Here is a 22974-nt window from a genome sequence, read left to right as displayed (position 1 = left end):
AAAATTTGGATTAGGTCCGGTTTGGGTTTTTACTTTTCGAACTAGGAAATGATTTTGGTACCGCTTACAGTTTTGAGCTTTGATATAACATCCTTCAGCATTCTGTAGCCTAACAGGTGAAACATCAAGAAAACAATTTTTATTAAAATAGTAACTCACCTTTTTCGTTCGTTCATGGCGCATAAAGCAAACCGAATTCGGATTCTCTTATAATAATCAGTAAGATTTCGCTGTGTTGATTTTCTTCCAAGATTGGTTATTTGTGCTCAAAGTAGATACTTGTTGTCAGTGATAAAAACAAGCCACAAAAATCAAGAATCAGCAAGCATATCAAATAGAAAAAACATTAATTCAATAAGTCACTACATGCATGCACTCCCAGCCCAGTGGATTGAGTTAACATGAAAACGTAAGTAGACTTCGGAAATGGAAAAGATGAAAGCGGGGAAATCGTTTTACCGCTATGTGCTTCCACAAGCGTTCTATTAAAACATCCCGCATTAACGTCCGTTGTATGTATCATAACATCCCTTGCCAGTTCAGCCAAACTCAATATCAAGTCTGTAGTAATGGTTAGTGTAAATAATGTAAAATTTATAAAACATTCGGCGTAAACCAATCACATTTATTTATTTCAGGAAAAAAATATAACATTCAATATACAGCCATTCCTAACACCATTCCTCACAGTAGTCGCACACTAGAACACCCACGTAAAACGATAAGTCAAACCTCGCTTATCACGGACCCGATTGGACCAAAATCTGCCTTATCTTGGCGGTGGTTGACCAGTGCAAATACCAACGACACGAATAATACATTAGAGTGCCTAAAAAGCATTGGGCGACAAACTGCACAACTGACTGCTACGTCATGTTTCGCGGTAGTAGTAGGTTAATCGGGTGTCTACGCCATATACGTCCTAAAAATAGTGACAAAAAGTGCAGTTATACAAGTAGCGTTATAACTAGGAGCGAACAATAAGCAGTTACTGCAATGGTTTAATGTAAACATTTGCAAACGTAACGTAAAAATCCGGATAATAGTTGTGTTGGATAATTTTTCTTCAGATAGTTTTGGGCAGTTATATATTAAGTAGATTAGTACATATAGTTACAAAATTCGTCTAATATCTGAGTTATGCAGAAATATCAGAGTCTCCTGTCCCCAGTTTTGGAATCATTTTTATTTCTGTTTCGTCGTTTTCGGGCTGTTTCTCATCGCTCATCGGACGAATCCCGCCATAAAATCTCTGGAAAAGATTAAATACACTTTTTTTAATTCATAGCACTATTATAAGTTTAGGTAGCAAATTCATGGCACAAATATAAGTAACCAGATAATATCACATCTGACTGTTATATACCCAACGTGCTAATCAAAGTGTATTTTGGTGCTAATAGTTTTAGCAGTGTGTTGTGCAAACGCCCTGTGTAAAAATCGAGAGAAGCTAGCATTTAAAATTGTTTCTGTTGCAAGTATTTTAGTAAACAACCTATCAGCGTCTGCCAAAGTGTACAGAAAAAGGTGGAGTATGAAACAGACTTAAAAGTTAGCAATAGGACCATTATTATAGTTTGGTTGTTGGAGAGAGCTTTGAAGACTATTAACCGGGGAAAATGGTTAAGTTACCTCTTTTAATGTTCCTTTTCCCTTCCACATGACATGAGTCATAGTAAATGGGACACAGAGTATAGAACACAAAGACAAGATCCACCCAATCACATTTGCCCACGTCGGGTAGACGAAATCTCCAACTGTTAGTGGTTCCCATTTAATGATGAAGAAAAACAAAACGAACTATAAACAAACCGATCGAAGATTATAATTTTTTATATATTGAAGCAATTAATGAAAGTTTCTTAATCGTTGCGATTTTCATTATACGACGACGAACTGTGAGTACACAAAAAATTCCTTATATTTGTTGTTTCAGCACACACATTCGTTAATGGCAATTTAAAATTCAACTTGCAACCCTGTTTTGTAGGTTGAATTGGTTGCAAATTCAAAACTTAGAAATAAAATTAAAGAAGGTTTCCAAATATGGTCATAATAGGAAACAAGATATTTGGTATCTTACCAGTGTTACAAGCGGTGTTAGAAACTTGTAGCAATAAATTATTGGTTTGGCAAGGTTACTCCCGGTCATCTGCTTGACGTCACGCTTAAATTGCTCAGCGTTCCACAGCCATCCAATTGTGACCGCCTCGCTAAATGCCACAAAAATCATAGAAATACCAGAACCGCCGTAAGTATTGAACATCTCAAAAATGTAGATTCCTTGCTAGGAGGTAAAAGTACAAATCAAATATGACATGAACCAATATAATAAGCATTTACAGTCGTTTCTAAAAGCGAGTTAAAGTTTTTGATGGTTGAACTGTTTTTGCCAAGAAATCCCTATATTTTGCATAACCTCTGTTTTTTGTGCGCACAAAACCTTAACATCAACGGACATTCATTGCAGGACACTTACATTTATATTAGCTAATAAAGAACATATATGTAATTACATAACAGTACAAATTATTGCTAACAATGTAATTACTGCACACTGTGCAGTGCACAGTATCGTTTTCATTTTCATCATTTCCCCTTCGGACTCGACCATTAAATGTTATACCGGAATAAAAACTTCCTATTTTAGATGGGAAAACATACCGGGGGTAATTGTGACAGGCAAGCAGCAAAAAACGCAGTCCCCAAAATTGTGTTGGTGCCTGCTCTTTTTAGACGAGTAGAAACTGTTGCTGGAAAGGCATCTCCAATAACGGCCATTAATCCCTCAAACTCTGAAAACTTTAAAATATTTTTTTATTTCAACAAAAAAATTACCTGCATAAAGAGTTTATAGTCGAAGCTAACATGCCTATACCGAAGTGTCGATTGCCACAAAGTATATCATCAGAAAAAACATGGCCGTCCAGAGTTTCGATGCTGGCATTAAGGCCAACGCTACTGGAAATACTTGAAAGACAAGTCCAGGTCCTAATAAAAGTGAACAAGCATTTGCTCAAAAAACTTATTTTTTATTACAAGTTCATAAAGGAAACACACGACTCTCTATTCTTACTAGATTCTACATGTTGTAATGTCTTTACTAAAAATTTACAACGTATCAGCTGTTTATTATTTTAGAATAGTTATTGCAAAAATAGGAAAAAAATACTTTTGTGGAGCTAATAGTTTTACTGCTATACGCATTTTTGCTGTGTTGTTAAACCAAAATTTGTTTCGAAAAACTTATTTTGGTATAAGGTATCATAGCAAAGAAAACTTTTGTTTGGTTCTCTAACCTGATTGCACTACGTTGTTGATGTCGATTCCCATAACGTGGGCAAGGTGACCCAGAACACTGAAGGTTGCCAAACCCATTGTCAAGGAAGTAAGACACCCCAAACAGACAACAACAAAGGTGGATCTGCAACGTAGAAATGCAACAAAGAATTGTCTCTGCTGAAGTAAAATCTCAAAAAGTTAAAAACCTTAAAATTCCCAATCACAAGATAATAAGTGTTTTATACATGCCTGTAGAAGTTGTTTTTGTGCCGGTTGTAGCCCCCAAAAGCCGTCAAGGCAGCAAAACCTATTCCGAATGTATACGTGGCTTGGGAAACTGCATCAACCCAAACCTAAAAATACATCAAGTCAATTACTATACACTATACTTTTCAAGTCATAAAAAGTGATTTAAAACAATGTATACCAGTTGTTCTCAACTTGTAGTCCATGGACCACTAGTGAATTTGGTGATAAATTGAAGATTATTGTATATCATATGTTAATTGTTAATAATTTTGGCATACTTCTTGAAAATCAGTTTTAAAGAAGTATGTTTCAAATCGAAATACTTGTTGCGTATGCATACTTAAAGCTTGTTTAAAATTGGAATGGACCACAATATCGAATATCGTTTTTACAGCGCCGGTGGTCCATGGCCAGGATCGAGTTGAGAACCACTGATACCATTTTTGTGCGAGGCATGTTTTGATAAATTACCTGCGCTTTTGCAAGGTGTGACAAATTGGGAAAAAGATAAGCCCTGATGCCCTTGCTAGCTCCCTCTAACGTCACTCCTCGGATCAGAAGGGCAACCAAGATGACGTATGGAAAGCTTGCAGTGAAGTAGACAACCTAATGCGGGACAAAAAAGCTTACATAAGAGTGCGCGACAATTTTACCAAAAATTTTAGCTACTAGGTTTCCCTTTGCTTTTTTGTTTCAGGTTTTCACCCTTTGAATACGGTGTCGCCTTTTAATACGGTGTAGCTGCAGCGCGTTCAACCATTATCAACCAATCGTGCCCTTCATTGTTTTGCGCTCCATAACATTTTACCGTTGCGCAGCTATTTCCGGCTTGGTGGTTGTTTAGTGTTATTGTGCCGCTATGTTCACCAAGCAAAATAAACTCATCTCATCTCCCTTTCTCTTACTTTTCCACCAACTTTGATTCCTCCGACAGTGACAAGAAACACAGTAATAAAGGCAGCGATGGTCGCACACAGCATTGGCCAGTTAAACTCTCCATCTATTCCATTTTCCGGATTGGAGATTCTTAGCACGTAGTTTCTGAGGATTTGCAAATGTATCGCTTGATGATAATGCAAACGAGAAACAAATGAAGCACTCATCATTGCATTGGTGTGACTGGGATGACTTAAGCAATTTAAAGACACATGATGCTTGTTAACAATCAAATGTGTTTAACACAGGGTTACCAGACGTACGGCATAGGCCATGTCAGAAATTTTGGCGTAAAGTCTTTATTTTACAAGTAGTTTTACCCCATAAGAAAACAAATTCCTTAATTTGGCCCAGTTAGATATGCTGGTAAATTTAATGTAACGTCGGTATCAACCTTGCAGCACAGCTTTCACGCATTATGCGACGATGTGAGTAATAGCGCTATCTTTAAAATAGTTATCAAGTCTAATACAGGAAGCGCAAACTGTGCTTTTTTGTTCCGAAGCTACACTAGAAGAAACAATTTGATGAAGGTTTGCATTGCAGTCAGTGTGGGATTCAGCCGGTTCGCGCTGGTTCCATAGAACCGTCTCAAGAAATTTTATAAGATCAACGGACCGGTTAGCATTACTGGTTACTGTCAATGGACTTTTTGTAACAGGAACGGCTGAAAAATATGACTTTTGTGATCGAACCGGCTGACAAAAAATTTGAATCCCACCACTGATTGCAGTATAAAGTGACGATCACAGAAGACGTTATCTCACATGATACAAAGCAACTACTGAATGGAATCTTAACGGCTACAACAAACAACACTAGAATTGAACAAAAACGTTTCAACCTTTCCTCACAGGTACGTATACGTTGTTTATGTTTCTTACCTCCAAAACTGAACCTGAGATAAAGATTCTTTTGTATAGGAGATCGAAATGGATTGGTTAAACTCCAGGGAAGCATTTGATTTGGTCAGAGAATTGTTCATGACTTTATCAAGTGTCACGCAGGAGTTCGTGTTCCAAGGGTTATCTTGTGGTCAAAACCAATATGACAATTAGGATACGTTATGAGTAACATTTCGCAGAACTTAATATGTATTTTTCTTGTTAATTGTTGCTGGACTTAACCAAGTACAAAACCATGGTGGGATTCAGCCGGTTCGCCCCGGTTCTAAAAAACCATCTTACGAAATTTTATGAGATCAGCGAACTGTTTAGCATTACTGGTTACTGTCAATGGACTTTTTGCAACAGCACCGGCTAAAAAATATGACTTTTGTGATAGAACCCGCAGACAAAAAAAATGAATCCCACTACTGTACAAAACCCATTGGAAGTATGAAGCGCTGTTTTGGAAACTTACCGCAAGTTGTCCAGGGTAGAAATTCGGTTGTCATAGAGTGGCCCAAGTACAAAATCGACCAAGCCATTACTAGCATATAAGGAATCATCACGACGACCGTTAACACCACCGAAGCATATCCTATTCCCTGTAAAAAGAAAATGTTTTTCGTTTTATTGCACTGGTTGATACACAGAAGGGCCTGAGTTTAATTTACCACACTTTAAGTTCCCTCTTTTTAATACATACCAAAAATATAGCACTAAAACTTTGACTCGTTAACTTGTTTTTGTGTAGTCGATAAATGTTTTAAAAGTCATAATAAAAAGCTTTTTTTAAGTTTGAAACAATCTTCTTTCCTCTGTAAACAAACAAATTCGTATTACACAATCATATGAATCCGTACAGATAAACCCATGAAAACTGCAATCATTTTTAATGTTTGTTTAGCAAATATTAAAGGCATTTTCTTTCTCTTTTATACTGGAAGCACACATAGGTACCATTTTTGCCATGTAACTAGGCATAATAAACGCTCATGACCTTTTGTCAGGTTCATAGTCAAACCATAGCAAGCGTACTGTGAGAATCAGGGAGTACATCCTGTAACCAAACAACTGCAAATTACTACTGTATATACGTAAGGTCTCAGCAATATTTAAAAAAATCTGCCACTGACCTTCATTAGTGGCAGTCTGTTCCAAGCAGCTGCTTTTCCTCGATTTGTTAATTGCCCAATACCAACTTCAACAATGTAGAGTGGAATTGATATTACCATCAATGCGAGGCAGTAGGGAATCAAAAATACCCCTGAAAACATTTTGACAGGAATAATTTTGTTAGGATTTTGAGAATCTACATTTTAGTAAAAAAGAGTGGAAATAAAGCACTGTATTGGTCAACAAAAGTTTCTGTGAACTTTGGTGCAGAAACCATGTGCTTGTATTAATATTTTGAGCACTGTCGTTATAAAGTACAAAAAAATCTTAGCAAACTTAAACAAACAGCGAAATGTTGCGACAACCCTTGCAAGGGTGTAGTTCAGGGGTGGGAACCTGCGACCCGCGGGCCACGTTTGGCCTGCTTGTCTTTTTAATGTAGCCCCCATCACAATTTTGTTAAAGTACAGTATACAACATAGCATACAAAAACCAAAAAATGTTTATGTACAAATATTTCCTTGAAATGACTTCGACATTATTGGTAATCTTCCCATTCCACAATATGACGCCACACTTCTAAAAATTGCCACACTTTCTATATTCAACCACTTGCTATATTTGTGACGTAACCGTCACTCGATTGCCTCTCCTCGCAGCAAACAAATCATTTGCCATGTGGTGTTAGTTTTAAAATGGTTTGAGGGCTATTAGCGTGGATCCTTAAAAATATATCCTTGGAAAAAAGACAGATCGGTATAATGGAGCTACGGTGTTCCAGAAAGAATGGACAAACTATTACTTTTTAGTCGAAATAAGTGATAAACCTGTATGCCTTGTTAATTGCAAACATGTAACAGCAAAGAAAAAAGCAAATCTGGAGCGATGAAATATAAAACCACTTGTGTGCTTCGGATATTTCGCATGGATTTTGAAAATAAAAACATATTTAGCCCGCCCGAAAATGTTGTGCAATTCATGCGGCCCGCGATATAAAGTAGGTTCCCCACCCCTGGTTTAGTTTGTTAAGGCAAACACACGCACGTACCTCCACCATTCTTTTGGCATAAGTAAGGAAATCTCCACAAGTTACCAAGGCCAACGCAGTAGCCAACTTGAGCGAACAAGGATTCAATCGGGCGATCCCATGTGTCTCTGCACAAATTGCTACATGAGGAACATAACATAGGCCTAATTCTGTATGCACTACAATCTCAACAGAAACTTAACACACAACAGATTTCCGAAAGACCAGTTTTGTTAAAGTGGGCTCGTGTTTCTATTATCCTCAATAACTCAAGTATATTATGTGCATATTTTTTCCACGTACGTAAAAAAGCCTTTACAATTTTATGCACTTCAATTCAAATACTATACCTTTTCGTACTTTTGTTCGCTAGACACTTTTATTACCGACATGCACCCACCTTTCGTTATTGGGCATATTGCAGGAACAGCAAAAATCAACCTGTGTGTTCCAATGACCCAAACTTGCTTAAAGTATTGCCTAAACCTGCAAACAGTCTATTGCACAGTTCGACTAAATGTACAACACTGTCTGTCCTTAGAGCGCTTGAATGCAGTCGAGCGTTTGGCAAGGAAGCCGCTGCATTTTCGAGAGAAATTGTAATTCAACACTTTCATTTCCGTAAAAGCGTTATGGACAGTGCCTTCAATTGTTGTTATTAAATGTTTTACAGACACAAACACAAACATTTCTATCATTTGACTGCTCTAATGTTTTTTAAAGATATCTCTGGCTTTTATAAACCACACTGCAACGTTTTGGTTTTTGCTACTGGCGAATAATGCGATTTTAAACGAGTTATAAACATACATAAAAACTGCACACTTGAGCAAAACTTTAAAGATTAAAAGATTCTACAGCTACCAATCGTGTTAGTGATTTAATTTCTAAATAACTGCATGGTATGTTCTGCTATTAACTGGCCGCAAATAATGCATTTATTTCCTTATTTACTCCCTTTTTTTTTTTTTTTTTTACTTTTATTTACTCCCTTTTTATTTGCCATAAAGGTAAATAATGCATTTACTCCCTCTGCCGGGGACGCCTTTACTCCCTCTGCCGGGGACGTTTATTCCCACGTTAACATATGCGTTAATATAAATGTCATCTTAATTGACAACACCAAGATCTCAAGTACGGGCGTGTTTTCTGCTGTTGTCTATAGATTGGTGCAACTATAGTAAGCCCACACTCAGACATCAAAAAAGCAATGGCAACAATGTTTGAATATGCAATGAATAGCACATTAGTTGCGCAAGATTGAAAAGCGTGTGTTTAGTATCACCCTCTTGAGGAGATTGCATATTTAAACCATAATTACATACCTCCTTTTCTTGCAGCATCCATGCATTGTAATGATCCTGGCCATTTGGCAAAGGTGCACTTAAGCCACTCCACCACCGACGGCCTCGATACTGATGTTCAATTTGTGTTGTTTTGTTATGAGGCATATAAGCAACCATTTCAATGAACCATGTCTAAAGGGAATGCCTGAAGTACAGTGCAAACAGTGAACCACTGTGGGATAAGCATGACGTACACTTGGTGCAACGCCACCCTAAAGAAACATTTTCTTCAAATGTTTTTTATTATTATTTGACTCCTAAATCCAGTGGGCCGAGGCCCACTACCGGTCCGTTAAGGGTTTGTTACCGGCCTGCATAAAACTCGCTCAAGGTTCACATTAAATCTAAATTGTAATATCTGTAATTAGTTTTCGGTGCTGAACATTTGTGATTTTTAAAGGACGGTCCGTGATAAAAAAATTAGTTTCAAACCGGTCCGCATGGCAAAAACGTTGATTCCAAAACCCAGACTGATTTCTCTGCACAAACGTCCAGCGGCACGAAACGCAGGAGCTTTGGCGCTTGGTGCGTTGCCGGTCTAAATGGGCAATAGGGCTTCAAATTGCCACTATGAGCTTCGGGAAGACTTCACTGCCCAATAACTGCCTTGTCGGTTTAACAAGTGGCCAACAGTTTTCATTTTTCCACCAGGCTTAAATAGTTTAACCCGCTAACGTTCTGTTCAATACATTAATTCTTCATTATGGATCGAAATTGCTAAAACAAAAATACAGCACTGTTTAACCCAGCACCTTCTGCTCCTGTTCTGGTATGCTCACCAATGTAGCTATCCTTTAATATAAATCACCAAGCTGCTAGACGACACCTGCGCATTGATTGAATTGAGCAGTCTGCCCAAGGTACAAGGAAATAAAACACGCCCACTTTACGCCCATTCGTACAACGGTTCATGTACACAATAATAGTAATACTCTGCAACAAATTTGTTTTGATAAAAATTGACGTTTCGACATGCTCTTGCTCTTTTATATTTTAATCAAAATCGGTAAAAGGTAACGTCATCACTTACCACATGGCGTCATTTCAATTCTATTTTCTAGCCACACACAAAAAATCAGACATTGGCTCACTATGCACTGTTTTGAAAATAATTTACCAGGCCAAATTTGATTTAAATCCAAACGTCTCCGCGCCCCCAAAATGCACACCCTGTTTTAAACAACGTACCTAAATGTTGTAGCGCCAGCCCCATTTAAATACTCACATGGGCAAAACCGTTTTCGCAGGTCAGCGCTAACGATGTCAATGTCATTTTACGACAATTTTTATTTGCAATTCTAGCACTGCACAACAGTAGCAGTCAAATTGTCACACACAGTCATGCGACAGTAGCAGATTAAGCTTAGTATTTTGCACAGTTGTTAAAACACAACAAACCAAGCAGCACAAGATTTTCACAACTAAAATGTGATGAAAGGTCGATATTTCGAGTCGGGGTCAACTTTATTACAATTTTCCATTACAAAATAAAAATTTTCAAAACGGTAATAAGCAAATAAAAATACCCTACTCTTTGTAAAAAAAAAGTCCACCTAGTGTACCTTATCGCCATTGTGTGAGCGTAAAGCCAATGATTAGCGTTAAACAGTTATCAGTCATGCAAAGTTGTATAACACAGCAAAACTACAGGAGAAATATACGAAAACGTACTGGTCATGATTTCATTCAAAATATACAGGAGAAATATACGAAAACGTACTGGTCATGATTTCATTCAAAATATATATACAGCTACACAGCTACGTTTGTTTTCATGCTTTACTTTTTTATGCTTAATGCTTCACTTAGCAATGTGTAATTTTTCTAGTATCTGTGTTAGGCAAAAAATTCACTTTCCTTTTTAGTGCATTTTTGTTCGATCATCTTCATTTCTGTTTCGTCGTTTAAGGACTGTTTCTCGTCGCTCAACGGACGAATCCCGCTTAAAAATCTCTGCGCAAGTAAAAATACATTGATTTATCAACTTTTCTGTCATGTATTTTACCAGGAGTGTGCAAGCTGTGGAGGCCAGGACAAATTCGGCCCATTAAACTGCTGTGGAGGCCAGGACAAATTCGGCCGATAAAGATGATTTGATTTTTAATGAAGTGTGGCCCGCTTAAATATTTTAGTATAGTGCTAGTAATTAAAAAGCGATTCCAATTTTTTTCGAAGTGAATTAATGCGTCCTGTGTTTTTTTTCTGCGACCTCGTAACGTGTGCTAGAATCACCATGCGAATTTTACTAGCAACTGTAAATACGGTTTATTCAATTTAATGTATAAGACTGCACAAGCTCAGAACAGTAGGCTATACTTTCACTTTTAAAATTTTAAACACGATTTTATCGTGAGCGGAAAACATTCAACATGTATCGACATGCAAACCAAATTTAGTCGTATTTTATGACGAGCTGGTCTAAAAATTTTAAACAAAGCCTTATATATTTAGGATATTATGGGGGTATTACCAGTGGAGGGATTCAGCCGGTTCGCACCGGTTCTACAAAACCATCTCACGAAATTTTATGAGATCAGCGAACCGGTTAGCATTACAGGTTACTGTCAATGGACGTTTTGTGACAGAATCAGCTGAGAAATATGACTTTTGTGATAGAACGGGCAGCCAAAAAATTGAAGCCCATACTGTGTATTATCTGTTATATGCCTGTTATATGTGGTAGACCTCTCGTAAAAACGGTTAAATTACCTCTTTTAATGTTCCATCTTCTTTCCATAAAACGTAAAGAATAACGAATGGGATACAGAGTATAGAACACAAAGACATAATCCAACCAATCACATTTGCCCACGTCGGGTAGACGAAATCCCCAACAGTTAGTGGTTCCCATTTAACAATGAAGAAAAACAAGACGAACTATAAACAAACCGATCGAAGATCATTTTTTATGTATTGTAGAAATAAATGATAGTTTCTCAATGGTTGCAAACAATATGTTCGAAATTTTTAGAAAATGCCCTAAATTTCGGTGTGGTTTGAAAAAATATCTTTATGTGTTTGTTTTTTGTCTTGTACAAAAAAGTGTGCAATTTTGCTTTTATGAGCGACTTTAACAGAAACGATGTGATTACTATTAGATCATCTACACACAAAACCGAACAATCAGTTTTTTCACTTTATTTTTATTACTCGAAGAACATTGGTGTTAACAGGCCTTTTGTTTGGTTTACGTTTACGTTTAATACTATATGTTAATGCACGAGATGTAACCAAAAACGATTTATTTTACGTAACGTCAAGAATACGTGCGGTGGTGATTATTTTACTGTGTCAAAATAGAACAAACCTATGTTGAACCACAAATCATAGTACGCCAGGCCTATTAAAGGCGTTGTACCGAATCAGCTGGTCTGCCAAGCATTTCCGTGTTGCATATGGTAAGGCAGTTTGCAGTTGGTACAACGCGAGTCCCGGAAAGACTCTGGGTTCGAGTCCCACCACAGGCTAGATTTTTCTAGACTGTGCATTGTCACATGGGAATGCCTGGGAGACCAGCTGATTTATCGATATGTATGCCGTGATCGCTGGTCTGCATAGACGCTTCAAGGCTGACCCCGCGATGAATATGTTCATCTCAGCTATGTTAAACTAGATTTGATTCCCAATATGAGGTTTTAATAGAGATCTCATCTTCCTTACCAGTGTTACAAGTGGGGTCATGAACTTGTAGCAATAAACTATTGGTTTGGCAAGATTACTCCCGGTCATCTCTTTGACGTCACGCTTGAATTGCTCAACGTTCCACAGCCACCCAACCGTAACCGCCTCGCTAAATGCGACAAGAATCATAGAAATTCCACATGATCCATAAGAATTCAACAACTCAAAAATGTAGATTCCGTACTAGAAGTTAAAAATTAAATTCAAATACTCAAGTCAAATAAATTTGTTTCGACAATAACCGAGTACTGCTCATCCAGCAGTTTTATTGTAAACAATCGACGTTTTTGACGTTGCATTTTGTCGCTTTACAAGAATTTTGTCTTGCAAGATATGCCAGTACCCTTTCGAAGGCGTCTTCTATAGGACGTCGAAACGTCGATTGTTTACAATACAACTGCTGGATGAGCAATACTCGGTTATACATTAAGCCTGGTAGCAATAGCCTATTTTATTTGGACAATGCTACTAAAAATCGATTTCAAAATGGCTTCATTTGTTTTGGCACAATGTCAGATGTAAAGCGACGACTGAATATGCAAAATAACTATTTCATCACACAGACCCCATGGTCCGTCCTAGTGTATAAGTTTCGCGATACTTGATGTGTCAGTGCTGTAGCGCGTGTTGTGGTTGGTGCGTTGTGACGGACAGATGTGGCTTTACTATTAGGTTTCATCAAGTGTTTTTACCTCATAACCTTATCTTATACGATTGCAATTACTGGCAAAACCCGATCTATACCGAACCGAAAAATCGTGCAACAAATGTAACATGAGGCGAATCTTGAATCTTTTGCTGTCAAGTATATGTTTGTAATGTTACATACCGCGGGAAGCTGAGGAAGGCAAAGCACGAAGAACGTAATCCCTAAAATGGTGTTAGTGCCTGCTCTTCTGCGCCGAGTTGAAATCAGGCTTGGATAAGCATCTCCAATAATTGTCATCACCGCTTCGAATTCCGAAAACTATAAAAATAACTTGTTACCAAGTAGAAATGCCATAACAGACTATAAGAATCAGCCTGTGTAACAGGGTGGTGACCGACGAATCATTCTTCACTTATCAAATATTTAAAACTACAGACGACTTTAAGAAGAAGGGCCAAAGACGACTTCTACATCAATAAAACAACTGACGAATTATGTTTCAAAAATAAAAGATTACATTGAATAAATCAAAAGACTTGCCGAAGTGTCGATTGCCACAAAGTAGATCATCAGAAAAAACATGGCGGCCCAAAATTGCGATGCAGGCATGAGGCCCAATGCCACGGGAAATACTTGAAAGACTAGTCCGGGCCCTAAAAGTAATGATAGAGCTACTAATATAAGAACACACAATAGAAAAAGTTTGCTAAAGTAGTAAATGGCGTAAATAGTATAACTATTTAAGTTAACAGTGAGACTGGGATAGGGTGAGGAACTAAATTAAACTTTACAAACTTAGTTTATAAGTGGATTTTCTTGAAATCTATTATAAAACCGCACTTCAACTCTAATAGCCCTAACTGTCAGTATTTTTACACAATTTAAAATAATTGCGAATTCTCTTTACGCCATCCATGACGCGTTTTGTTTAGTTTAAACCAGTGGTTCTCAAACTTTTTTAACCGCGACCCAAATCTGAGTTTTATGAACATCTCACGACCCAAGCCTCAAACATCAAAAATGTATTAACGAGACGGACTGCAATTTCGAGGCCAAGTCGTCGTCGTCGCATAGGAGTCTGCCCATGTCAACATGGCTGCAGACTTAACGAGATCGATTCGTTCGACAACACTGTATAACACAACACACATTGTGGCTTTGCAGCACTATGATCATTGATAGAAGTGAATCCCAATTCTAAAAATGGTTCCTTGTACGAATGCTTACTCTTCCTTAAACGCTAACTGGTACATGTCCACGTTCAGTTTCGCATGATTAACGTGTACTACTATTTCCCGTGCTACGACGTGTCACGTTACAATCGCCATGTGCGCAACAGTAAAGTTGGAAGCCTATTGTCGTCTGTATGTGGTAATAGTTGGTTCTGTTTACTGTACAACGTGGTCGAGTGAGGTGACTTTACTACCACATTAAGTAAATTCGTTTGTGTTTACTTAATGCAGTAATAGTTCGTTTGGGCAGCATTGAATCGCCATAGGGCGACCCATTTTTTGACCCTGCGTGATTCATGTTTGGGTCGCGACCCATAATTTGAGACCCACTGGTTTAAACCAATGTAAACTGATGTATAGTAAAAGTAGTACACTGACGTTAGAGTACAACATTTATTACTGTTGAACCTGACTGTACTACGCCATCGATGTCGACATCCATGACGTGTGCAAGATGTCCAAGTACACTGAATGTTGCGAGCCCCATCGTGAATGATGTAATACACCCCAAGCAAATTACAACGAATGTTGACCTGCAACATAAAAACAGGTGTTTAGGGTGGTAAGTTAAAAATAAGGCCAATACGACCGATGTGTTCACTAGCTGCACTAATGAGGCCTTATAGGTTGAAACAGTGTGCACTCTCTGCAGATTACTTAGCATTTATTGGCTGATGATTTTAGATCAAAAAAGTTTTGTCCTTAGAATGTTGCACTTAAAAACTTTGACGCCGCAATTGTGTTGCAATAAAGAAGTATACTTGCCTGTAGAAGTTGTTTTTGTGTTTGTTGTATCCACCAAAAGCGGTCAAGGCGGAAAATCCTATTCCAAAAGTATAGATGGCCTGGGAAATTGCATCAACCCAAACCTAAATACAAAAAAAAAATAATAATAATAAAACAGATTAATAAAATAGCAAACAAAAAAATCAACATAAACCAGTATTGCAAGAAAATGTAATTTCAATGTGAACCACTGCTTCATACGGAACATGTGTAAATTACCTGCGCTTTTGCAAGTTGTGACAAATTGGGAAGAAGATAAGCCCTGATGCCCTTGCTAGCGCCCTCTAATGTCGCTCCTCGGATGAGAAGGGCAACCAAGATGACGTATGGAAAGGTTGCAGTGAAGTAGACAACCTAAAGCGAAACATAAATCAAACGATTAGGGCTATCCACTTGAGAACTCAACTCACAAAAGGTTGCTGTACCCGATAAAGAACGCAAACAGCACAGTTGTTTCTGCTTTTGAAACTAAATTAAACGTTCGAAACTACGTTTTAAGTCAGTTGTATTGTTATTTGTATTAAAGAACCTCACCTAATCTAAATAGCTCTAAACGTTGGCATTTAGGCTCTCACGTTAATAGAATTTCCAGGCTGACCAAGGTGGTTTTTTACTTACTTTTCCACCAATCTTTATTCCACCCACAGTAACAAAAAAGACAGTGAAAAAAGCAGCGATGAGGGCACACAGCACTGGCCAGTTAAACTCTCCATCCATTTCGCTTTCGGAGTTTGATATCCTCAGCACGTAGTTCCTAAGTATTGCAAATTTAAACCTTCACGACATTGCAAAAGATGCACATAGCGAAAACCTTTCTCTATAACCCGTGGGATGGGAATTTGGTTTAAAACAAAAAGCGCTTATCAAACATGAGGTGAATTTTTGGCTTTTAAATCAAGTTTAAAGACTGTATTATTGTTTATTTAAACTGGCGTAAAGTCATAGGTATAAGTTGGGTTCAAGGTCGTTTCGCAAGGTTTGACACTGACGAGAGTTGTGAGTAGGCCAAAGACTTTTTGGTACGGGCCTGATAATGATTTAATTAATCCACTGAAACTTAAAATTAGGCCTCAAATGTAAGTGTATTAAATGCCTCAGTTTGGCAGAATAGTCTGCAGAATATTCTTTTGAATGTATGGCTGTTTTTTTCGTGAAACGATACAAATACTCTTCGTAAAACAGTGAGCAAAGATCAGGCCCGAATCTAGGCCGATTGTTTGTCACGCATTGACCAAGAACCGGCCAGATACCGAACCTAAAACCCAGCAGGCGCAACTTACAACTCTGGTATATTGACCGACTTTCGGCAATCAGCGGTTTTTCAGTCGCGAAGAATTATTAGAGAAAGGTTGTCGAAAAACAATAACAGGTAAAGATTGGAATTTTAGTGTACGTTTTTAACACTACAATAGGCCTACATAATAAACCACAATATCCAACGCGTGTGTGCAGAGTAAAGTTACGGCTATGGCAGGACGTCGTCTCGATCAATACGAAGCTCTCATTGGACACGAGCAGTCGAAGTTCTGAAGTGAACTGTACGGCTACAGCAAACAATAACAAAAAGAAAAAAACAAACAAAGGTTAGAAAAGTTTCTTGGCCTTTGTTTGTTACAGTAAACCTAAACTTTTCCCCGTTTTAAGGCCTCACCTCCAAAACTGAACTTGAGGGAGGGATTCCTTTGTGTACGAAATTGAAATTGATTGGTTGAATTCCAGGGTGGCATTTGTCTTTGGGAAATCCACGGATATCGCCATAGAATTGTTCATGACGGTATTAAGCGTCACGCAGGAGTTAGTGTTCCAGGGGTTATCTTAACACAGACCTATTTAATCCAATAGTTCCAGACCTGGGGTTCCCACACAGATGCAGAAAAAGCGTGACTGAAGAGGTTCACTTAAGACTTGTCTTTTTTCTAGTGTGAATTTCGTAAAAATTTTAAAAGCTTGATTAAACCGGTGTCTTGGGTATTAGGCTTCTTTGGAACAAGAAAACCTTTATCTCTTTCTTGCATTGTGGACTCTTTATTGCAAAACCAAGTGATTCACTGTCAATATGGAAAGTTCTAATAACTACAAACAGTTTATTTTTACTTAAAGAATATATTAGAAAATACTTAGCGTATGGAAATCAAATGGAATAATGTCGGCAGCCTCCTTAAGTGCGAACGTATTAAATTCTGATTTGCAAACTTACCGCAAGTTGTCCAGGGTAATAGCCCGGTTGTCATAGAGTGTCCAAGGTACAAAATCGCCCAAGCCATGACCAGCATATAGGGGAGCATGGCTAAAACCGTCAACACCAACGAAGCATATCCTATTCCCTGAAAAAAAGAGTCGCGTTATATATTACTCGTTTGGTGCCTTATTTGAAAAAAATCGACAGTTTTTAAACCATGGCGTTAAACAGGCATGCTGAAACATAGCGACTCAAATCCCGTAAAACCATCACCAAGCTGGAAATAGCTGTGCAACGTTGAAACGTTATGGAGCGCAAAATAGTGGAGGGCACAACTGGTGGATAAAAGCTAAACTTGTTGCAGCTACATCGTCATTACAAGGCAAGGGCTCACAAGAAATGAGGTTGGCACATTATGGGTAAACAAGTTTGGCCACACTTTATGGAATTTTTAAACAACGAACTAAAACCCACGCGATTAGTGACAAAAACAAAAACGCTTTAGCAACCAAATAGATGGAGAAAACACCCGGGCTGAATGTTTTGTGTAACGCGGGCACTTTTCATACACACGTCGAAACAATGATTTAGAGATCATCAGATAAACATAAACTAGACTAAACGTGCTTGAATCGGGTCTTATATTTCACTCGGCACCATTTGTGCCACAATTCCTCCATGGTAAGTAGATTCAATTCAACCTTTCGGACCTAAATGGGGCTTTATTTTCAATTAAACTGGTTAAAAGGGTTCGTGTTTACAACTCTGGTACGTGAAGACCTACAAAGAAACCCGAACCCATATGACAACTTTATTTACCCTGATGAAGACGACCTGTATAGGACGTTGAAACTTCAGAAAAAAATTACATTTGCCAGAAGAACTCTACAAACTTGATATTATGCCTGGCAGCAATAGTTTATGTATTCATTTGTTTAGATTCAGCGGTTCTCAAACTGGGGTCCGCGGTCCCTTTGGGATCCGCCACGCGATTTCAGAGGGACCGCGAGGAGCTTATGCAATATCAGATCTTGCGAGTGGATAAGCAAAAGTTGGTCAGACAAATGAGTTTTCTGTGCCAAGAAGTGGTCCATTGCTTCATTTTCAAGTAACAAACAGGAGGCAATTGTTCGCGCATTATATTTATATTGTTTTAGTCTTGTTTGTGACGTAATAAATTTTCCTTGAAATATTTCCACACGAAGTGATGTTACGAAACTAATTTACAATTTATTCTGCATTTTGTTGTGGGAGTACTTGTTGTGGAATTTGAAAGGAATAAATTATCTTTTAGTGGGTATCTCAACAGTTTTATTTTGCCAATGTATTTTCAGTTTCATAAATATATATAGCTTGGACCGCGAGTGTTCGAAAAAATTGCGAAGGGACCGTTATGACAAAAAATAAAAAAAGTTTGAGAACCGCAGGTTTAGAAAATGTTGCTTCTGTGGTCAATAGCATTAAACTATTAAAGACTACAGCCTCGAGCAAAATATATGCCTGTTTATGACTTAATGCGTTTTTCCTATTACCTTTTCATCTGGTTTAACGCATTTCTTACTGCTTGAATTTTGATCGATAATTGTTCGTACCCCCAGGCTATAGCTGCTGTTCGCTGATCTGATCAACAGTAAAAACTTTGCTAATCTGATCACCCGCATAAACTGTGGGAAACGCGTTAACGCCATGACTTACAGCGTCATGTGCTCTTTTCGTTCCATAATGTAAATAATTTATAACACAGGAGAATATCAGCACGTGTGCGAACTTATTACCGGCCTCATACATTTTACCCGTTGCCGTTCTGGTAAAAAGAACTGCTATACCGAAACAGCGTTCCGCTGGAAGTCTAAAATTGCACGAGTATTGAATGTATAAAATCCAGTATAAAATTCCATGGTAATATCTGTATTTCCTTAATAATCTCAGACTGAAAACTTTCACAAGTCTGAAGTCGTCCACCGTTATATTTAGACATATATATTTCACCTAAGGAATAGGCTATAATAATAAAGTAATAATATACTGCACACAGTCCTTAATAATCTCTTCGATATTTAGTGTCACTGATGATTCATGCCAGACACTCTTTAACTATTTATTTTTGTTCTGTGGCTTTGTTATGATCAGGAAACTTTGGGCTAAATTGACAAAAACCGGGTTGTTTCGACAATAAAATGTTATACTTATGGAACCAAAGTCAATACCATCTAAAACCAAAGTCTGTGTTTTTTGTGGACTTTGGCATGAACTAGCGTTATTTGCGATTCCATGAAAGCATTATTGTTGGGAATGCACATATTTTGTGATTGCCTTGCGATATTACAAAAACAACCACGTATACTCCCAATGCACGTAGCAGTACTGTGTGAAAAAATATTTAATACAAACCTTCATGAGAGGTAATCTGTTCCAAGCTGCGATACGACCTCGATTTGTTGATTGCCCGAGGCCAACCTCAAAAATGTACAGGGGAATCGACATCACCATTAAGGCGAGACCGTAGGGGATCAAGAATACACCTTTATAACAAACATTAAATGTGTTGCTATTTGGGAAGGGTGTTATAGCGAAATTGTAGCCCAAAAACTACGTTGGTATCGTAAACACTGCCTTCCAGTGTATTTGATCCAGGAAACAGAATTTACGTTGTTAAATACGTTGGCAAATAAACGCTATTTTCTCTGAGTGTTGTGGGTACGGGTCACCAAACCGCAGCCTGTGAACAGTGTTTATGTTAGGGCACCACATGGTTTTACTTTTACGGCGGTCTCTTTTGGTACTTGTAATAAAACAAAGAAACATTGCCTGGTAGACATATTCCACCCAGTTTTACAGTTAAGCAATCGCCCTCTATAACTTTAAATAAGATTGTGAAGGGAGCAGCTCTGGGCTGTACCGTCAAAAATCGCTTCGCGGACACAGTTTTGAAAGTGTCCCGTTGAAGCATGTAAACTACCCCAAACCCCAGTGTTATTCTGACAGTTATACGGCCCGCTTCAAAACAAGTTTCGTGACTTTGGTGTATACAGCATATACACCCTAAGCCAGTGGTTCTTAACCTTTTTTCCTTGCTGCACCCCTTTCAAATCACCAACCAATTTTCGCACCCCCTTACAAATCACTAACCAATTTTCGCTCCCCCTTCTGTAATTGCTTAAATAGAATAGACCTAACCAACCTTAATGATTCAGCATTCCCGCACCCCCTAGGAACAGTTCTCGCACCCCTTGGGGGTGCGTGCACCCCAGGTTAAGAACCCCTGCCCTAAGCTGTTTGAAATCCAAAGAATTTGGTCATAAATAATAGTATGTTAACATTTTGTCGTAATTTAAATCATACAAGTCTGCATACCTCCGCCATTCTTTTGGCATAAGTAAGGAAACCTCCATAAGTTACCGAGTCCAACGCAGTAGCCAACTTGAGCGAACAAGGACTCAATCGGGCGATCCCATGTGTCTCTGCGCGACATTTTTACAGAAAACCTATGTTAGTTACAGAAAACCCATGTAAAGAAACACAAAATATATTCCTAAAAATTCCAAAAGGCCGAAAAGCAGCTAATGATACCCATCAACACCAAAAAACGGGTGTAGTTCTTTGTCAACAAAGCAGGGGCGGCTCGTGCTAGGGTGCTGCGGAGCTGCAGCACCCCCTAGATATTTTTACTTAATATTCCCACCACAACATTACAGATAACTTTCATGATCCGATACCGTCTGCGGTTTACACTCGTGTACATTATTGCGTAACAAACATTACGCCACAATGGAGTTGCCGATTAAGATTTGTATTACTTGTTTTTGTACACAAAACAATGGCTAGAAAACTAGAAATGTGGCTTTTCTATAAATTGCCAACTAATATTTGTTCAATAAAGGCTAAAATTTGAAGCAGCACCCCCACAAAATTTAGGCACGAGCCGCCACTGCAACAAAGTTATATAGCGACATTTTACGTCTATGATTACACAGAATAATTTCCTCTATGTTCCTGATCCATTATATTTAAAAAGTTGCTTTCACATTGTAAAGCTGGTCTTAAATTTAAAGAGCTGTCATAAGCGAGCATTAATAACCGGCACCTACCTTTTTGTGTTGGCCATATTCCTGATTTGGCAAATGTCCGACTCTAAGTTCTATCTGTTAAGAAACACCCAATAAAAACGCAGAACAGAAGCTTGGTGTTCAACAAAAAGAAAAAGGCAGTCTCCTCTCCACGTGGTGCGGGGCTGACTGATATACAAGGTGCAATAATCCCTCGTTTATTTTGGCGAAACAAAACTGTATAATCCGCCGTATAATAAAGCCCTCAAGCACTATTATAAAATTAAAGATTCGACGGAAATCAAAAATATGAATTAACAGGCTTACAAGAAAACAGGCAGCTCGACGACAGACTCTTTGTAAACATAACGCATTCAGGTGTTAAGGGCGGTTTACACCACGCGCGTGCGAAGCGGGCAACGCGAAATTTCTTTCTCTGTTTAAGCCACGAGTGGGGAAGTCCCATTTCGCGCTTCTCTCGTTTGCGCGCTTCGCGTCTGGGTTGCTCCGTGAGCAACAGAAACGGCCTTTTGCGCGAGAATTTCGTCACGAAAATGTAAAAATGATCAGTTTTGGCCAATTATGTCGGATATTTTGTTGTTGTATAAAATTTTATGTGCTGCAACTTTATTCCACAATGTCATTTGATGCTAATAGTAAAGTATATCACACATAAAAGTGCCGGACAGTTATAAAATCTTAAATCTAATTTATCATATGTTTGAACGCTTTAAGCCCTTCCAATAAAGTTCCTTAAAGTGAGAATTTTGTTGGACAGTTATCTTTTTCTGACGTAAGGTACCTAATACTCTAGTTTTAACAGAAGTATGGACACTACAATGTCAAATTATTGGAAGTAGGCTACAGTACTTCAACAATAGACCCCCGGGATATGGTTCACAAATACACTGCTAAACAAGATCCAACTGCTTTTAAGTGTACATTTCTTAAATTAGCTCTGCAGAGTAGAGTAGTTTTGTATTACACAACAGCGGTTTATTTTAGAAGCAATTCAAATTTATCAGTTGCAAAAACACATATTTGATGGTCAACCTTCACATTCAACAGATAAAGGTGCGTTTGGCCCATAAACAACTTATTTTACATACAATTCCTTGAAATTAACTGCAATTCTTTATATATATTGGAAGTACACCACTGATAGATGAGCGAAAGTGTTCGCAACGTTTGCGCCTGGTGTAAACCTCAAATTTCGCGTCATTCGCGTGAGGAAAAAAGGAGCCGTTCGCGTTCGCGCTTGGTGTAAACCGGGCTTTAGATACGCCCGCTGAAGATAAAAAAGAAATTTAATAATTTACACTGGACCCAATTTAATATTCCAGGCTTCTAAAACCGCATTCATTGCATATTCTATTCAGCACACTGAGTGTGTATAACAAATCTATGGTCATCTATCAGATAGCCCAGGGTTGTCCTAACTTTTTTTTAACAGGGGAAAATTTTTATCGGGTGAAGACGCCCGCGGGCCAACGTATTTTGGCAAATTTTTTAACTGGACAATTACAACACAAAATATATGGCAAATTTGGGGCTTTTGTTG

General features: G+C 38.2%; 2 protein-coding genes across 6 annotated transcripts; both read right to left on the bottom strand.

The window, feature by feature from the left end:
- Positions 1–593: 593 nt before the first annotated feature.
- On the bottom strand, positions 594–9006 carry LOC145213513 (sodium- and chloride-dependent creatine transporter 1-like). Of its 3 annotated transcripts, none has more exons than XM_080081818.1 (14): positions 8820–9006; positions 7516–7622; positions 6488–6618; positions 5830–5956; positions 5352–5496; positions 4437–4572; positions 4003–4137; positions 3532–3635; positions 3300–3424; positions 2879–2991; positions 2665–2802; positions 2084–2287; positions 1633–1800; positions 594–1252 (listed from the first exon to the last, which is right to left on the bottom strand). In XM_080081818.1, the coding sequence occupies exons 1-14, from the start codon at positions 8861–8863 to the stop codon at positions 1139–1141; spliced, it is 1791 nt and encodes a 596-aa protein (XP_079937944.1). In that variant the 5' UTR covers positions 8864–9006; the 3' UTR covers positions 594–1138. The 3 variants fall into 3 exon arrangements, with proteins under 3 accessions (XP_079937944.1, XP_079937946.1, XP_079937947.1); XM_080081820.1 differs by lacking the exon at positions 8820–9006 and adding an exon at positions 7895–8026; XM_080081821.1 differs by lacking the exons at positions 594–1252; positions 1633–1800 and having other exon boundaries at positions 2104–2213.
- A 656-nt stretch (positions 9007–9662) lies between these two features.
- Positions 9663–22002, bottom strand: LOC145215534 (sodium- and chloride-dependent GABA transporter 3-like). Of its 3 annotated transcripts, XM_080084234.1 has the most exons (14): positions 21456–21999; positions 20722–20828; positions 19759–19889; positions 17386–17512; positions 16840–17002; positions 15807–15942; positions 15408–15542; positions 15168–15271; positions 14811–14935; positions 13711–13823; positions 13351–13488; positions 12501–12704; positions 11550–11717; positions 9663–10793 (listed from the first exon to the last, which is right to left on the bottom strand). In XM_080084234.1, the coding sequence occupies exons 1-14, from the start codon at positions 21470–21472 to the stop codon at positions 10677–10679; spliced, it is 1785 nt and encodes a 594-aa protein (XP_079940360.1). In that variant the 5' UTR covers positions 21473–21999; the 3' UTR covers positions 9663–10676. The 3 variants fall into 3 exon arrangements, with proteins under 3 accessions (XP_079940360.1, XP_079940361.1, XP_079940362.1); XM_080084235.1 differs by lacking the exon at positions 11550–11717 and having other exon boundaries at positions 21456–22002; XM_080084236.1 differs by lacking the exons at positions 19759–19889; positions 21456–21999 and having other exon boundaries at positions 20722–20780.
- Positions 22003–22974: the final 972 nt, after the last annotated feature.

The sequence above is a fragment of the Phallusia mammillata genome, chromosome 2, assembly GCF_965637545.1.
Source record: "Phallusia mammillata chromosome 2, kaPhaMamm4.hap1.1, whole genome shotgun sequence".
Taxonomy (NCBI): domain Eukaryota; kingdom Metazoa; phylum Chordata; class Ascidiacea; order Phlebobranchia; family Ascidiidae; genus Phallusia; species Phallusia mammillata.
The sequence above is the reverse complement of the archived record's forward strand: the minus strand, read 5'-3'. Positions and strand labels throughout refer to the sequence as shown.

Coding starts and splice junctions, on each gene's coding strand:
- LOC145213513 (XM_080081818.1), bottom strand. CDS start 8,863: ATGGCCAGGATCATTACAATGCATGGATGCTGCAAGAAAAGGAG. Junction 4,138..4,436: donor GAATCAAAGTTGGTGGAAAA/GTAAGAGAAAGG, acceptor GTCCCGCATTAG/GTTGTCTACTTCACTGCAAG. Junction 3,636..4,002: donor CACACCTTGCAAAAGCGCAG/GTAATTTATCAA, acceptor ATGTATTTTTAG/GTTTGGGTTGATGCAGTTTC.
- LOC145215534 (XM_080084234.1), bottom strand. Junction 17,513..19,758: donor ACAGATTACCTCTCATGAAG/GTTTGTATTAAA, acceptor TCTTTTTTTCAG/GGAATAGGATATGCTTCGTT. Junction 10,794..11,549: donor AAGATGGAACATTAAAAGAG/GTAATTTAACCG, acceptor TTACTTGCGCAG/AGATTTTTAAGCGGGATTCG.